This window comes from Melitaea cinxia, chromosome 4 (genome assembly GCF_905220565.1).
Source record: "Melitaea cinxia chromosome 4, ilMelCinx1.1, whole genome shotgun sequence".
Taxonomy (NCBI): Eukaryota; Metazoa; Arthropoda; class Insecta; order Lepidoptera; family Nymphalidae; genus Melitaea; species Melitaea cinxia.
In genome coordinates this window covers 19,129,255-19,147,434 of record NC_059397.1, presented here as the reverse complement: position 1 = coordinate 19,147,434, position 18,180 = coordinate 19,129,255, and the positions used below count along the sequence as shown (strand labels likewise).

The following is an 18,180-nucleotide window of genomic DNA, read 5'->3' as shown; positions in this document are numbered from 1 at the left end:
AAATATAAGTATTTAATAGCTTTTGAAAACCAGCGCTAAAAATTCTTGACAGATACAAATTTCAATGTGTCTATTGGAAAACGAAATCTTCCTCACACAAAACACGTGTTTTAAAATAGTGCATGTTCACTTCATTGCATTTTGCAAGACAAAGAAATCTATTTTTAATACTTTCAATGTCAACTGTTCAATCAAATGTCACCTTCATTATTTATTTTTGTCATCAAAATTCTTATTAATATGATATAACAAATAAATAAACTATGCAGTTACCTATTAAATTCAAACATTTTATATCCATGTTGTTGAGGAAAAAAATAGATAAGTCCATATATCGAATTAACTTTTCAAAAGTGTGATATTCATAAGAAAGCAACAATATATTTGTGACTTAACTCCTTTTTGCCATGAGACCTATTAATATTTTAAACAAATATAATGCAAAAATTTCATTTTTAAATTTTTTGACTTATCTCCTTTTTTCTTAACGCCACAGACATTACAATTTGAAAGCTTTAAAATTAAACATTAAAAAATAATAGCTGCTTCTGTTCACAACAATGAAATGTCTATTTTTTTTTTTATTAATTCAGCCTGTGACATCCTAGCATCTAGGCTTTCTCTATGTAAACGAAAATAAATTTATATAATTTATTAATTAAAATAATGAGCAAAGTATTGGGATTAGAATAGTTTATTTGTGCTTTTTATGTTAAATATTTCTTTCATATTAGATATTTTTTTAACTTAAATATTTGGAACAAAGTAGATATTTTTAATTACAACAGTCTTTGGTAAATTTGAGCTCAAGCGATACAATAAACCTAAGGCTATACATATTTTAGAGAAATTAATGATGATGAAATGAAAGAAGAAATGTTCACATGCAAGGGCCATCTATAAAATAATCACTATTTTGTTCACCGTTGATACACTTTCACAATATACTAATATAATCTATGCATTGTACAATTTATTAGTTGTTCAGCAGTTTGTAGGCTGTATGGATTATAGTCCTTTGCCTTTCCCTATTGGGGATAAATTTTAAAACAACAACAATCAGCAGTTTGTGATGACATTTTGTGCCTGTTTCACTGGTTGATAAAGCTATCTGATATATAACACTATCCAGCAGATAAAAGTTTATAGTATGTCTACTTCGTAACTTCAGCATATCTGATAGGTATATTTCTATTAGAAATGTGTGTTTTCTACAAATCTAACTTATAAGTTAAGGTTAAACAGGTTTGGTGTTTTTCAGGCTGAATTCTATCGGTAACTTATGTGCAAGATTGTCTGAAAGTTATTAACAAGCCATTGATATATATTATTTTAATGCCTTAGATATCTTGTTTTTATGGAACTTTACACTGATTCAAGAGTATGAAACAAAAAAAAAATTATTTCCAAATTTTTCAAGATGGCCCCCTTTTTTATATTGCTTCATTAATTTTAAATTGTCAATATTTCCACAGATTAAGGGAAATAAATTAAATAATTTATTACCATACCAACCATTTTTACTGAATCGTTTAAATATTTGTTATTATTTTTATAACTTGTGTGTTGGTCATTAAATATTTATACACCAAGCAAGGAATATAATCTGTAGGTATTAACATGACTAATTATAATTGCCTAGAACTTTCCGTTGAATGTATTATAGATTTTTAGTTGTTTTATTTTTTGTATCTTGTTATTGTTTTAATAGGATTATATTCAAAATGTTATCAATACATTTTGCTCAAATGTTTTTTTTTTTAATATTTTGAACCTGAATATGGAATTTGTTTCATTAGAATTTCAAAACAATAGCAGTGCATACGTTAAAATAAAAAAAGTTAACAACTTTATAGGTAATGTATAGAATTATTAATAAATTCTGATAATATTATTTAACAAGACAATATATATTGGTTCTTAACAAACAGGAAAATAGAATAAATTATATTATAAAACAGAGCTTGGTTTATAAATATTTAATCATCATAAGTAATTATCTTAGCAAATAAATTAGACCCAAACAAGTTTACAATGTAATTATGGAACTAGAGGCGGGTCGTCTTGACCAATCATCACATCCTCATACATAATATCATTATTCCGTTTCAAATTGATTTTCTGACGAATGTATTCAATTAAATTGTACTTTCTTATAACTAGTACTAAGCCGGCGACGACGAGAGCTATCGTGAATATTGATACAACAGCCGCTGTGGCGTCGTGGCTTGATCCTGCATCAGCTTCCTCCACACAATCACCTCCACTCATAACATACCTTTCAATGCAATAACATTGAAGTATTGTTTCGTTACAAACTTGATAATTCCCCGGGCAGCTAGGTATCTGGTTTATGTTGCAGGACAGGATATGATCTGTTAAAAAGAATAAAGTTCTCGAATATCACGTCCTGAATGAATTGATTCAATTAAATAATTGTTTAGGTACTCACCCGTGTATGCACAAGACACGAAATTTATTAATATAGTCACAATAATATCGATGAATTTAAACTCCATATTTCTCATGGATCTCTTGAAGTCTCACATCACAAATTGTAACGGGATAAAAGAGTTTTTGTGTGTTTCGATTTCGTTGTATCTTTATTCAAGTTTGGTCGCGCAAGCAAAACAAATGTCAATTGTCAAACTCTCTGTACGTTTGACAGAAGTCATAGACCGGTCCCTGTTCTCTTGTCAATTGTCAATACATTTTTTCGTCATTCAACGTAGTGTTTTGTTATTGGTACTATTATATTCAAATTGCGTATTACATATTTCATTAGTTCTGTGAATCTTTGTAGTTACCATTTAGTACCGATTTAGTTTGTTTAAATTTTCAATGTCATAACCAGTGTTGCCAACTTAGTGGATTTTCCACTAGATCTGGTGGTTTAGACACCCCTTTTGGCGGGAAAAAAATGGTTTTAGTGGCTAGTGGATTTTTTAGTGGTTTAGGTTTGTTCCAGTTAGTGGTAAGCTTCATAGCTTACCACTAAAGAATAATCTAGTATTTTCCTAGGATTTTTTTTACAGGCACACACAACAGGCAAAAATGGTATAGTTTTGTTGTGTAGGCAACACCGAACGAATTTAAACCTGTCGGCTGTTGGGAATTGGCCGAAAATTGTTTATGAATTTATTGAATGAACATAAACTTTATATGTTCAACTATTGGGTTAAGTTTGATTTGATTCGAAAGACCAAGTTGTTATTTATTTACTCACTTGTTAGTTAGTTCTGTTGAACAGTACAGTTCGCTATTGGTTCGCTATCGTTCTCTAATCTGTAAATGATACTTACTTCTCAATCTTGCTTTAATTTGTTTTTAAACTGTTTAGCGCTGTAAAATTATTTTTGAAATAGTTTTAAATAGTATTTGATAATGCCCAAGCCACAGTACGCCCAAAGGTTATTTGTTAGTTAAACGGCCTCGAATTTATGGGGCGAAATGGGGATGGTAGAGTAACGCTTGGCTCCGGCGCTGCGGAAAGTGCAGCCCTTCCGCCCTTGCGTGCGAAAGCACGCTCACTCATGCTCCGTTCCGCAGCGGAGGCTGCCTCAGCCGCTTCTCTACGCATTCGTTCGCGCACTTTCGCACGGCGTGCGAGAGCTGCGCTCCCTCCGCGCCTCCAGCTTAAAAAAAACACTCTAGGACCACGTGGACAGTGGGGTGCTCTGATTCAGTTTTGGGTATTTTTCGAATTTCTAAACCTATATTCTAGCACGCAATGTTACTAATTTTATTAGAATATTATGTCTGACGCGTTATTTTGTTTAAAAGTGTCTATTTGTCAGTCGTGAAAGGTCAGTTCGTATCGTATTTTGATCGTGCAGTAAAGATGGTTTTTACGTAAATTTATTCCAAAATAACGCGTGATAGTCGCAGTACGGAGCATGAGTACACTAACCGCAGCACCGGAATTAAGGTAGAGTCAGAAATAACAAAAATTTAACCTCCGATAAAAAAATCTACCTATATTGTACATGATAGCCAATAATTATTATTTTATTTTCATAATTACGTTGTTGTTGTTGCTGTATTTTCAAATTATATTTAGGTAGGTAGTCGTTGTCTTTGATTTTTTTAGTGGAATTCTGGTGGTTTGAGAGGCCAATAAGTTTTAGTGGTTTCTGGTGGTGTACACGGCTTCATTTGGTGGGTTGGTAAAAATAAAGTTGGCAACACTGGTCATAACTGCAGTCGTTGCTACAACGAATCTATGACTAAATATCTTTTATAATTAGACCAGCGCTTAGTCTTAAATAAAAATGCTTTGTTAGTTATTTTCATAGGAAGTAAATAATTAATACAATTTATATTCTATCATTTTATTACTAATTTTCTAATAATATATAAAAAATACATGATTTTACTCCGTAGTAGCGATTTGCAAAGTACTGCCTAACTCGAGTCAGTCTCGATTTCTGCTTTAGACTCATATACTTACCAATTTATTTTAACTCGAGTACATCAGACTCAAGTCCAGGATCCGAATCGATCAAAAAAAGGTCATCTAGCCTGTGCAACGACCGGTACCCTGAATGACGATCTGGGATGCAGGATAACTTTTTTTTTCGCCATTCGTTTTATTTTAAAATCGGACTCGAATCTGAGACAAAGGTCCTGGACTCGAGTCTCGTACTCAAGTCGTAACTTGAGTTTCTAACTAGGATTGGAATACTAGGTTTGAGTCGTAGCGAACATGCAGGACAAGAAACATAATTCGATTCCGTATAAACCGACTTGAGTTGACTTGGGTCCACAAAACAGCGACTCGGCACATCTCTACTCCGTAGGTATTTCTTTCATTATAAATCAATCAATATTTACTAATATTAACAACAAATTATAAAAGTCTTTGGTGGATTTAATATTGTGTTGTTAGTCTGATTTTTAAAAACTATGATGTCATTTTAATGTATGACATTTTTAAGAGTTCGTTCAGCTATCTATTTTAGAAGTTATATTCGTCGCCGGTACCGTAAGTGTACTTTTCGGGAAGAACGTAGTCAGCGGGATCGTGGCCATACGACTCTACTCCACCGTTTCCATCAGCAGCGCCCTCTCTGTTTCAAAACAAACTTTAATTAATAACAATTCATCGAGATAGATAGCGTAATTTTAAATTTAAATTTATAATCTATTTTAATATTATTTATGGTAATTATAAAGACACGCAAATTTAAAAATACGATGATTTAAATAGTACAATGTTATCAAACCTTAATTCTTCATGGTCCTTGTCTGTCTTTTCGGCTTTTCCCCTTTCTTCCTCGTCGCCTGACTCTGCCTCGCGATATCGTTCTGCGAAAATAAATAAAGTTATAATAAAAATAAAACACCAAAAAGTTCCAATACTTTATTCGAATAAAATATTACATTTTTGTTTGTAACTTATGTAAAATATTCAATGTTACTTCTCCCAATAAACTAAGTTTCTAAAAATAGTAAAAAAAAAAAACTACATCAACATCGCTTCGAATATAAGTTTACGTAAACTTAAAACTAAACAAAAAGTGGTCAAAAAAATTTCCCAAGTTATCTTATACCTACTAGCAATACCTGTGCGAATAATTCGCACTAAATAAGTATAATAATTATCACTTTACACGTGTATTTTGTTAACAAAAGCAATAAATAAATATTTTAGTTGTGGATGCCGGTAGAGCAAGCAATTATCTATCAAATGATATATATTTTATGTCTAGTAATTGTAAGGTTTTTTCCAAAAAGGGAGGCAAACATCTTAACCTTAGCGTATAAATATATATTATGATTCTCGTGGCACAATGTTAGTTACAAAACTCCTCCGAAATGGCTGGACCGAGTTTTATGAAATTTTGTGTGTATATCGGGTAGGTCTAAAAATCGGCCAACATCTATGGCAAAACAACGTTTGCTGAGTCAGCTAGTATCTGTATACATCCTTCACTTTAGCACGAGCAAAACATCTAAAATATCCATTTCAAAACCCTCCTTAATAACTTAAACGGTCTTTTAATAATGGGTCTAATTCTTAATTCACCTGTTTTCTTTTGCGGATGACTGTGAGCGCCGTCATGCCCTTCGTCATCATGTCCAAACGAGTCTTGAGTCTCGAGTTCGTAGTTGTCTCCCCCCTTCTTGTGGTAGGAATCAAAGTGCTGGTAGCCTTTCTTACCACCGCCGGTCTTCTTGCGCGAGTAACCAATTTCACCATCGCCTTCGCTTTCATACGTTTTGTGGAAGTTATCAGGCTGAAAGATTTGGAACAATACAAACGTTTGTTATAGTTAGAAAATTTAAAAATTTATACTTAAATATAAATTAAAAATGATAAGTACCGTTTGAAGAAAAGTCAATTTTTTTTTAATTCCTAGAAATATTTCCAAACTGTCTTTAATATAATAAAGTTATGAGACTTTTCTTTCAATGTTACGATTAGTTTGTATTTTAATAAAAGTTCAACAAATCGTTAATATTTTATTTATAATAGCTGTTGTAGCTAAATTTACAAAGTTCTATACAACATTAATTATCAGTCTGATGAAGAAAAGTTCAGGAAAATTAGTGATTAGTGTTGTAAACTTACGGGTGCAGCTCTAGTTTCCCGAACGATTGTTCCCACTGACATGGTGTCGTCGACCATCTCCAGATCTTGGAGAGTTATGGCAGGCATTGCTACCGCCAAATGCAGTAATCCCAAACCCATAACAATCAACTTCATTATGCTGTTAAAACAATAAAACTAGTTAATCGAACCGTTAACAACTCTTCTTATTACAACTTTTAGTTATTTACTTTAAAAAAATTGACAGAAAGCTTAACGTATTCAAAATCTATTTACTTATATAATTATTGATAAAAACTTTATTGGACACATAAAATTCTGTCACGTTTCACCTTTTATTATTTATGAATTAACAAAAAGCGTTTCGTTCGTCCGCAGCGCAGCGTTCACGAACTCCACATTATATTTCAACTCTTGTATTTTATATAACTCTTGATTGCAACCGCTAAATCTTTCACAACATTTCAGTTCTAGTACAAACCTTCTTGGCATGATTGCTTCTCGCTTATTGTTCAAAGACAATACTATTTTCATTTCCTTCCAACGTTGATTAGTTTCTAATCTAATAAAAGTGAATGAATTATAAGAATTTCATTTAAAACAATTGAACTCAAATTCAACTCACCCGGGTACTGATTCTTGGTTCACTATTTATAATTTATAGATTAAAAAAAAGTAAATACTCTAAATGCAGGTATTAAATAAAATACTCTTATTTAACTTTATGAGATTAATATTTAAAGTAAAATTTCATCACCAATTGCAGTAATTACTGGAAATTCTACAGACGTTGCCAAAATTATTTCGAGGGTGAAATTTCAATGAATTGCGGATAACGAATTACAAATTTAAGTATAAACGTGATAAAATTTTGTAAGCGAGATTTAAATAATAGATTTAATATGTTGCAAATCGCTTACAATGAAAGAAATGGTACTTTGCGGTTCTAGAGCGTGTGCTATGATCCGTGAAGTCTCATGTTTCATAGTTTATTTGTATCGTATCTATAATGTGTTCAGCAAAAACGTGTATTGCCGTGGTTACGTATTATTTCCATTGTAACTGTATTCAATCACAACAGTAATAACAACTGCTCTGGTATAGTGGTATGTTTGTATTTGTACAAATATTTCTTTCCAGTTTTGATCTCTGTCTTAGTAGGTCTCCCCAGCGTGTCTCGGTGAGCACGTTAAGCCGTCGGTCCAGGTTTTTATCATAGATACCTGATAATGATCGTTACTTATAGTAGGGAACATATCCGCCAACCCGCAGTGGAGCAGCGTGGTGTCTCCTACATTGAAATATAAAGGCTTATGCTTAGCAGTGAGATTTTACATGCTGAATCGTATTATCGTGTATTCAATTTGGTAATGTAACTTAATATCCAAGACTTCGTCTACGTTGCTTTGTGTGTTCAAAATGACTTCGTTACAATATCACTTAATCGACGATTTACAAGTGCTTTAGAATACTACTAGCCCCGGCTTCGCACGGGTGCAATGCTGATGATACTAAATATACTACAGAATATCTTTATTTATCGTGTGAAGCTAGCTTATAGCATGCTATTAACATAATAACAACAACATTCAAATATGCGTCGTTAGATTGCACGTTGTTACAGAATGCGTTGAACAAATAAAAGGTTCACTGCTCGTTCCCCGTAGGCGATAGCGCGATAATATGTTGCCCCGACTTCTTAATAATATTCGTGCAAAATTTGAAGTAAATGCAGTAACTTTTGAGTTTATCCCAGACATACATACAGACAAACAGAAAAACAAACAAACAAACAAAAATTCTAAAAATTATATTTTTGGCTTCGGTATCGATTGTAGATTACACCGGGGGTACCCGGGGGTATTCTTTAAAAAAAATATTCAGTGTACAGTTTGGACTTTCCTACCATTTTATTATATGTATAGATTTAAATAAAGAAATTTTCGATTTTGATTTGAAAATTATTTAAAAAGTCACAATCACTTTTCCAGACCGTTCATCGAGATAAAACCTACCGGAGACTAAGTTATAATTCTATAACAAAAACTGAATCCCATTTCGTACAGCAGAGACAATACATGCTTGAATGCAGTCTGTACAAACATTCGGACATACTAAAACACAAATATGAGAAATAATTGCTAAATTAACTGCAATTTTACTTTAATGCACATAGTTATTTAGTCCTTGTCTCATTTAAAACCTTTTTGTTTTAAACAATATATATTCTTTATAAAAGAATAAATAAATAAATAAAAAATGTAAATTAATAACTCTAAAATAAGGTTTATTTGCAGCCATCATCAAACCGTATGGTAATCTGTGTCTCAATTTTTTTTTAATGTGTAGGTAATTTTCGTCTGTCATGATTTCTCCGCTTGAGGGAACGCTGTGTAAACTGTTATGGATCTTCCTTTATTATCCTTTGACTCTTCGCTATTTACTTCCTCGTTTGGTACTATTTTAATGGCGTTTGGTAGTACTTCATAATTTAATTCATATTCTCTCTTCAAGCGCAGTTCGTCTAATACTTTTGCTCTAATGAAAAGAGAATCTGATTACAAAAAAAATTATTTCTAAATTATGTTATAGTTCTTATTCAATCTCTGTATACTTCATTACAGCCTATACAGTCGACTGCTGGACATAGGCCTCCATAAGTTTACGCCAAAAATAACGTGAACTCATGTGTTTTGCCCATAGTCACCACGCTGGGCAGGCGGGTTGGTGACCGCAGTACTAGCTTTGTCGCACCGAAGACGCTGCTGCCCGTCTTCGGCCTCTGTATTTCAAAGCCAGCAGTTGGATGGTTATCCCGCCATCGGTCGGCTTCTTAAGTTCCAAGGTGGTTGTGGAACCTTGTTATCCCTTAGTCGCCTCTTACGACACCCACGGGAAGAGAGGGGGTGGCTAAATTCTTTAGTGCCGTAGCCACACAGCACATACTTAATTAAACAGAAATAAATATTTAAACAAATTAATATATCCAGAGCGGAAATTAATGCCGTGACCGCCGGCATCAAAGCGATCACTCGCACCACTTCTAGGAGCGAGTTAATTTATCGAGTTTAGCGAGCGAATAGGGACTGTGCAAATATTATGAGTAAATAGTTTTAATTGTTATAAATGTACTAACACGAGGTCATCGGTCACGTCAAATCTTAGCACGAGGAAGCCAGTTTCTTTACCCCTCTGTATACAGTTCTTGGCAAGCATGTTAATGACTTCCGATGCTTTTGGTGTATTTGGCGGTACCATCAGAAGTACCTGGAGATAATTAGAGATTAACAAAAGTTTTAGAATTCATATAATTTATATCTTACTCGCTTTCGCTACAATTTACTATTTTTTTATACGGCTAGGTAGCAAACAATCATAGGTATGGTCATAGGGTGGTGAGGCAAATCTAGTTATTATCAATCGCATTTATTCCTTAGAGTTAACCTAACTTACTTGCAATATATTATGCACCCTATATTTGTCATGTAAGCCTGGTGCTCTCAAGCAGTGAGCTGTGAATAACATTAGTTTCCTTGACCGAGCGCAGCGCATGCACCGAGCCCATTTCTCCAACATCGTCGCGTCCCACGGACAAACTGAAGCGCTGATCGCAAGTCCTCGGATTTGTGACCAGCCACGCTTTGGCTCTTGCTGTTCAGCTAGCATTGTGTGACCTGGTAAATTGGTTTAGCAAAAAAAAAATGGGAAGTTTAGACATTTTGGATAGAGTAACCTGACAAAGTTGTGTAAAATGGTAGAATACTAAAAATTTCTGGTGCTACGCAATAGATTAGCTAGAAGTTTAGATAAAAACCTATTATATCGTTATTCACTTTTGGGTTTTCTCATTTGAACTTCTCCTTCAGTTTTAAAACCAAGTGGTTTTAAAACTGAAGGAGAAGTGCATTGTTATTTCAACAGAGCTTATAATATTCTTCCAAAAAAAATAGTCAATTTGAAATGTATATTTTGCTTAAAAGAATCGGAAAGAAACTTAGTAATTACTTTTTTAATAAATCAAGGACGAAGTAAATTCTTGTTAAATTATTAATTCTAATAAAAATATAAGTATACCTTGAGCCAAAGTTCTCGCAACGTAATCGGATAGGGCGACATTGTTATTTACGCCTGGTGTTTTACTAACTAGCCCAGGCCAGGCAAGCCGAGAATTTTCTCGTACAAACCGAAGAACGCGAGGTACATCTGCCGGTCGTGCACGCCTCACCCGCACTCGTGGCTCATCTTCTGTACCATGAATCTTCTGTACCTAATCGAAAATCGTATTGACGATTAATACCAAACACACCACTTGATGTTTGTAATTAGTCAATATTATATTTCTGTGTCGATAGGTATAATTCTGATAATTCAATATTACATAAACAAAAATTCTAATCGAACATACATATTCATTTTGTTAATGCATAAAGAATTTTGTTCGAGAAATTCAGATATTGATGTAACTAATAAAATACTTTGAAGAATATTTTATTGATAAACTTATCTCAAGATCTACTTCTTACTGATTTTAAACAACTAAAACGTTAGCGTTACATTTAGTAATATATAGCAAAAAGTACATAGAAAGAAGTTTGTGCAAATTGAAAATCATCCATTTAAGTTTTAAGCAAAAATTGTAAATTGTAACTAACCACGATCTGCTTTGATATAGAATCTGTTTTAGGTTTATCTGCGTAATCTCGTCGATGTTCTGACCAATTGGCTGGTATAGGTTTCCAGTGTAGTTGAATCTTCTTAAGGATGTTTCTAGTTAAAAGTATTTTCGAGTAATTTGTTGTAAACGTCATTGTGATTTATGGAGATGTTTGTTTCAGATTATTTTTGGTTGTTTAACATTTTCGGTTATTTTTATTGCTATGTTTATTTTAAATTAAGTTATGTCGACATTGCGGTTTGGTGATGGCTGATTGACGTATATTTTACTTTTTAATTTTTGTTACAACTGGTTGTTATAATATTATATTTGGGTATAGAGTTTCTATTTACTTACCAAATGAAAATTTATTACGAGTTGAAATCGTTACCGGACCTAATAGTAATTATTTTTTCAATAAAGTACCAAATGTATTAAAATTTTCTTTTCTGAAATGTTAATACGAGTCCATTATGTTTTAATTATAGTACGAATCTCTTTTAGATTCCTAAGAGTTTCGACCAACAATTTAAGAAACTCTAGTTTGACTGTTGGATCAAGGCTCAGATTTATGAAGCAGTGTTGCTTGACTGTCAGCATTTTTAGGAGGTTCCTCAGCCTGGAGCCTTAATAACCGACGACCTGGGCCTCAAACTGTCACCAAAGGTATAATATTAGTTATATTTTTTAAAATATTTTTGTTGTTTTTTTTTAATGTAATTTAAGGTATATATAATAATAAAATAAAACGCATCTTCCAGTAATAATAATAATAATTCAGAGTTATATCAATCTTTTTTTAAGTATGACATTATTTGACAATGTTATTTGACAAACAATATGGGAAAATAGAAGAAAGAACAGAAACAGAAAATGAAATAGAAAAACAGTACATAGACTGCTAATATTTTTAAAAATAATAACAAAAAATGAATACAAAATCGCCAGTCGAAAATTCGGAACGATGAATTGCATAAAAATATTCAGGAGTTCTTTGATAGCTGCGCGATCTATAAAATCCTATAACAATGTACCGAAACGATGTAGCAGGTCGTCTTCATGTGATGAATGCTTGTTCCCCGATAAAAAGCCGGTTTGATATTCTTTTCTTATTACTGCTACAAAATGATATGTTATATAATTATTATCGTATTACAATATTTTATTACACAAATCATAGAAATTAGATATTTGATGTGGAACATAAAAGTACTTGGGTGCAATCTATCTCGATAGTATTAGCAATAAGGCCGCCTTTTTTTCTCGCTGGTAAATACATTTACGCAATAGCCCCATCGCTCGCAGGCGATGGGAGTCTGGGACTACCCATTCAAACCCAGCGGTGCCCTCATCGTCATTGTGAGGCGCCACGGGATCGCTAACGCATGCAACCGTGACGCTCCAACAGTAGGCCCGGCCCGCCTGTGCAGGCCACCTTCGCTTATAGAGCGCTAACGGCACCGAGACCGCTCTATCGCCCAGGTGGAAGAAGGTAAAAATCCATCAGCTCTGTTGCGGAGGGTGAAGGAGTGCGTGGCGGCGTCTCCTTCCCGCCGGTCGCCTCCTGCGTAACGCATCAGCGTGGGCGTCTGCTAGCAATTAGGCCGCCTGTCGTAACTGATGCAACTCGTATTTTCTTATACTATTATATTTTTAACCGACTTCCAAAAAAGGAGGAGGTTCTCAATTCGACTGTAATTATTTATTTTTTTTTATGTATGTTACATCAGAACTTTTCACTGGGTGGAGCAATTTCGAGAAATTTTCTTTTAATCGAAAGGTGGTGTGTGCCAATTGGTCCCATTTAAATTTATTTGAGATTTAACAACTACTTTTCGAGCTATATCTAATAATGCGTTTTTACTTGACGCTTTTTTCGTCGACCTACGTTGTATTATACCGCATAACTTTCTACTGGATGTATCGATTTTGATAATTATTTTTTTGTTGGAAAGGAGATATCCCAAGCTTAGTACCATGACAAGGAAACCAGGATTTGATGATGGAATCCCAGAGAAATTGATAGAAATTCTTGAAAATCTGCAATAACTTTTTACTGGGTGTACCGATTTTGATAATTCTTTTTTTGTTGGAAAGAAGATGTCTTTAGTTTAGTACCATGATAAGGAAACTAGGATCTGATGATGGAATCCCAGAGAAATCGAGGGAACTTCTTGAAAATCCGCAATAACTTTTTACTGGTTGTACCGAATTTGATAATTTTTAATTTAATCGAAAGCTGATGTTTATCATGTGGTCACTTATAAATTTTATCGAGATTTGATAACTACTTTTTGAGTAATCTTTGATAACGCGTCGTTACTTGACTATTTTTTCATCGATCTACGTTGTATTACTCGTCGATGTAAATGAAGTCGGTTTTTTTTCGTTTGCGAGCAAACACAATTATCAATTGTCATATTTTAAAACTTTGTATTGGTGTGCGAAAGTGTGAATAAATCTCTGTGAAATTCGTGTCGAAATCTCGTGCCTTTTCGACGCTATTGCAATGGAATGATTTAATTGAGGTCAGGTTTCCCGAAATTCTAACTACAATTGTAGTTTTAATAAACTAATACTACTCTCTCATATATTTATTATATTTAAAAGTGGAACATCTTATTTATAAAAGTGCACATTTTTTGTTATTTTGTATAATTAATACGCTGTGTGGCTAAGACAGAATAGGATATAGCCACCCTCTCTTTCCGTTGGTGTGGTACGAGGCGACTAAAGGATAACAAAGTTCCAATACCAACTTGATAGTGTTTATTTATTTATTTATTTATTTCATTTGGACAAACAGTAGTTGCTACATTATAATTTTCACATAAAAACTATAAATACTACAATGAAGCCGATGAATGGCGGATAACCATTTAACCACTGGCTTATAAATATATAGACCGGAGGTTTGCAACAGTGCCTTTGAGGCGGCAGAGCCAGCCCTACGGTCACCAAACCACTAGCTCAGCGTGGTGACTATGGGCACGAACCCCCATGCTTTCTAAGCATGCACTTCACCCTCAGTTCCCGATAGTCCCACTATTCCCGACTACAGCAGCAGTCGGGGACTACGGGGGCTGCCAGAGTATTTAACGAAAATTATATTTTATCTTTTGTGCAGTGTTTCGACATCAACAAAGTCTCGATAAAACGTGGGAACGTTGGTCATGCAAGGCTGATCAAATCGTTTCTTTACTCCCACTACTGGCCGCGGGAGCCGAGCGTCGTTGGGCTCTGGATGTGTGTAAACTGTCCTTATCTTGAAGTCCTCTCTGAGAAGTACTCTAATTCAGGTACATTATATAACATATAACAGAATTTCTAAGTGTTATGCAGAATTTCTAAGTCTTATATCTAAAAAGTCGTATAGTACAAAAAACTATTACGACTAGCTCATTGACGCAGTTTGTAGTGACCCTGCTTTCTGTTCAGCGGGTTGTGGGTTCGATTCCCAGCTGAGTCTGGGTGTAATATTTGTATTTATATATGTCTTATATCTATGTAGATTTATCAATAAAAATAGTTACCTATAAAAGTCGGCTGTTACCTACAACAGAAACATTAAGTTGCTTACCGTAGGAGACGACTGTGTGTATGTTAGAAGACGGGCTTAAAGAAACTTTATTCTCAAAAAGAATACAATATTCACTTATATGAGAATATTATATTAAATTTACAACTAAAATCGTATAGCGATGTATGGCGAAACAAAACAAAAGTCGTAAAACATACAGAAAATAATATTTTTTAAAGAGGGTATCTGTGAATACTTTGTACTGTTGTTGATAACTAGTTTTTATAGAAAAGCAACACTAAAGAATGTAAAAAACTTTCTGGAGACATATGTTAAAAGATATTTATTTATTTGTATTCATCTAATACTGGTTAATTTTGTAAGAAAGTACAAAATATTGATATAAAGCAAGATAAAGTTTATGCAATATTAAATTTATATACATATATACCATTAACAAATCAATCCAAATTGTTTTTAATAGATTTAAGTAATGGAAAGCAATATTTACAAATACAATAAGTTGAATTCTGCATTAAATTCTGAACGTTTCTAAATCATTTTTATCATCTTCATATTTTTCTATGAAATAATATTATACCTCTTTTCAATGTATTTATCTTTTAACTTATATTACAATTATGATTAAGGGTTTTTTTTAAACTCTCGTTATTGCTCTCAGGCGATCGGTTTTTGGCATACGAGTTTATTGAACGTACGAGGGAATGGAAGCTGGTAGGTGTTAGTGTTGCCAATAAAACATATCCTTGGATGGTGGAAGAACTCGAGGAATGGGCGCACTACACTCAATCGAAACCTGAGCGGAACCGGATGTACTTCATAGCGCACTGCTTGAAAAGTCCCAATTTATTCAATAAATATAACGTTGATTATCTTTATGATGTAAGTATTGATTAATCTAAATTCATCATAATTTACTAATCCTAATGATAGCGATCCTTAATTCACAGTAGTGAACATATCCGCCAACCCGCAGAGCGTGGTCACAGAATTGGTGGGTTGCGTTAGCAGTCGCGGGCTCGATCCCTTGCTCATGGACACACTGTGTAGACAATGCAAATGTTCTCAGTGGTCCGGGTGTTTGTGGTAGTATTATGTATAATTCGGGCCCCGATATTGGAGAAAATCATAACCCCCCCCCCCCCGTTTAGATTTTTGAGAGGTTAAGTGCGAAGTGTTTATTTATTTATTAATCATAAAAATGAGGAAATCACATGACAAATGCTTTTCGGTGTTTTATTACAAAATCATTGAGTCTGAAAGGAAACTCTTTGTTGTCGAGGTTGACTCTCCACTTTGCTGGTATTATTTGATTAATCTTTGCTATAACTATAAAAAAATTATTTGTGTGGTTTTATGAAATCACGATGCCAGTGAAACTTTGCATACTTCGCTTTATCCCTACTCTGCGGCCAGCTGTAATGCGACATGCGATAGATGAACGATATTTTTTTTAAATTAACTAACGCTTAATTCTCTTGTTTATTGGAACGTAATTTCTTTCAGGTGGAAATTCTAGGAACAGCGTCTGAAGTAGCCGGTCAAGGCGTTGGCAAACTGCTACTGCAAGCGATTCTCAAAAATGCTGAGGACCTCCGACATCCTCTCGTTCATGTGATATCAGTCAGTCAATATACGTAAGTACTTGTGCCTTAACTTTAGTACAAATGCTTTTAAACACTTTGTTTATAGAGATATGCACATAATATTTACTAGCTGACACAAAGGACGTTGTCTATCTTGAAAACAGTCAAATACTTACGGTATAAATAGTTAAGTTTTCCGAAATTTTCCATTTTTCTGCGGAACAAGAATTCTCTGGAAGGAAAGAAATTAGCCCCATTGGTCTAGTTCGTTCTCAGGTTTTCGCTTAGTAAAAGATTTTACCATAAATTTTTATTTATAGATATACATAGATAACTTTATTTTTACTCGTTAATAAATAAATAAGGTTTTATAGCTAGCCCTCTTAAGTGAAACCCTGTGTAAGAAGTTCAAAAACTAGGCATTGAAAAGCAAAATTAATACCCATATCTCAAATAGAAATTAATTTTAAATTAATTTAAGTGGATATTTTTTATTCAGGTCAAAAATCTGTGAAAGCTGTGGAATGAAGATGGAGTGGTCGATGGATTTTAGTGAGTTCATCGACGACGCTGGTCAGAGGGTTTTTTTCCCTAGAAGACCTCATCACACCGTCAACGTTTACGTAAAACATTTCAATCCATCTGAAGGCGGCCGAGAACCTTGCAAGCCACCCTTTTTATAACATCGAGTACTTATAACCAGGGCCGGATTTTTTCCATACATCACCCCGGTACAGTTAATATCAAGGCGAACACAAAAAGGATCAGGAACCATGCGGCTTAAAATAAAAACATCTATATATGGACACCGCATTCTCTGCAGTATCTGTAAAGCCGCTCCTGCTTTTATCTATAATACTTATAATCATCCTTGTGACAGGGAAATAAAAGTCAAAAATAAAATAAGATCAAGTAAAATAATGGCGTTTATTTGAAAGTCTTTCGTGATTTATAAAAGCATATTCAATATGTACATTTATAACAAATAATAAAAAGTAAGAAAACCCATGTAACAATCGTTTTAATTCTATCAATTATTACAAATCTTAACCAATATAAACCTATCATTAATACATCGCTTAAACATAGATATAGTAAAGTAATTTAATGTAATTCAACATTTGCTAAGTTCGATTGAAACACAAAAATTGTACAATAGATTTAAAAAAAAATCTTAGTTGAAACTTTGATGTTGGTCATAAAATTACACAATTAGATTTAATTGGAATCGGGAATGTATTTGATTCGATAAACAACGAATAGAATGCAAACGGAACTGAAAAAATAAAAGTTGACTATCGCGACCTTGAAACATTACGACAGTGGACCGATCTGTTCCGACGATTAGTAACAACTAAAGTTTTTACACGAGTTTCTGTTGAAATTCGAAAGTAGTTTTTTTTCATACATTTTATAATTGATTAATCGTTGTGGTTTAAACGTTTAATTAAATATTTAAAAAATGACAAAAAATGGTTGTCTGTAAAGATGGTTTACGGGCGATAGTTCAACGTGACAAAATCATAACAAAACATTTCCTCGGAGACATAGGTAACGGAACAATGAGCGTAACGCTGCAATGAGCGTAAAGCTATGAGTCATCCTTTTTCGTGCATGCAGCCAGCATTCATCGATTTATTAGACGTTGAAATATATTTAGATTATATTTAGAAAGTGGTAGTCAGCAAATAATGAGCAATACTGACAGTTGCAACTAAATTACAGCTATTATGTTAAATATAATGATGGAAGCCAATTAACTACATATAGAAATTGTAAAAGAAACTTTTCAATTTGTTAATAAAACATTATGTAATAAAATAACTCTTACTAAATATGTAACGGT

The 18,180-nt window shown here is 33.5% G+C and overlaps 3 protein-coding genes and 1 long non-coding RNA gene across 4 annotated transcripts; 1 reads left to right on the top strand and 3 right to left on the bottom strand.

Moving 5' to 3' along the window:
- Nucleotides 1-2,207: 2,207 nt before the first annotated feature.
- Nucleotides 2,208-2,758, bottom strand: LOC123670362. Its single transcript, XR_006745910.1, has 2 exons — nucleotides 2,453-2,758; nucleotides 2,208-2,375 (listed from the first exon to the last, which is right to left on the bottom strand). It is a non-coding gene; the product is annotated as an uncharacterized LOC123670362 (long non-coding RNA).
- Nucleotides 2,759-4,957: 2,199 nt separating this feature from the next.
- Nucleotides 4,958-6,709, bottom strand: LOC123669978. The gene is made up of 4 exons (XM_045603485.1): nucleotides 6,575-6,709; nucleotides 6,029-6,239; nucleotides 5,226-5,307; nucleotides 4,958-5,069 (listed from the first exon to the last, which is right to left on the bottom strand). The coding sequence occupies exons 1-4, from the start codon at nucleotides 6,707-6,709 to the stop codon at nucleotides 4,958-4,960; spliced, it is 540 nt and encodes a 179-aa protein (XP_045459441.1).
- Nucleotides 6,710-8,916: 2,207 nt separating this feature from the next.
- Nucleotides 8,917-11,361, bottom strand: LOC123670472. The gene is made up of 5 exons (XM_045603966.1): nucleotides 11,206-11,361; nucleotides 10,628-10,811; nucleotides 10,007-10,227; nucleotides 9,690-9,820; nucleotides 8,917-9,091 (listed from the first exon to the last, which is right to left on the bottom strand). Exons 1-5 carry the CDS (start codon nucleotides 11,359-11,361, stop codon nucleotides 8,917-8,919), a joined length of 867 nt encoding a protein of 288 aa, XP_045459922.1.
- Nucleotides 11,362-12,171: 810 nt separating this feature from the next.
- LOC123670471 lies at nucleotides 12,172-17,347 on the top strand. The gene is made up of 5 exons (XM_045603965.1): nucleotides 12,172-12,300; nucleotides 14,335-14,506; nucleotides 15,410-15,630; nucleotides 16,255-16,385; nucleotides 16,834-17,347. Exons 1-5 carry the CDS (start codon nucleotides 12,172-12,174, stop codon nucleotides 17,015-17,017), a joined length of 837 nt encoding a protein of 278 aa, XP_045459921.1. The 3' UTR covers nucleotides 17,018-17,347.
- The last annotated feature ends 833 nt before the right edge of the window (nucleotides 17,348-18,180 follow it).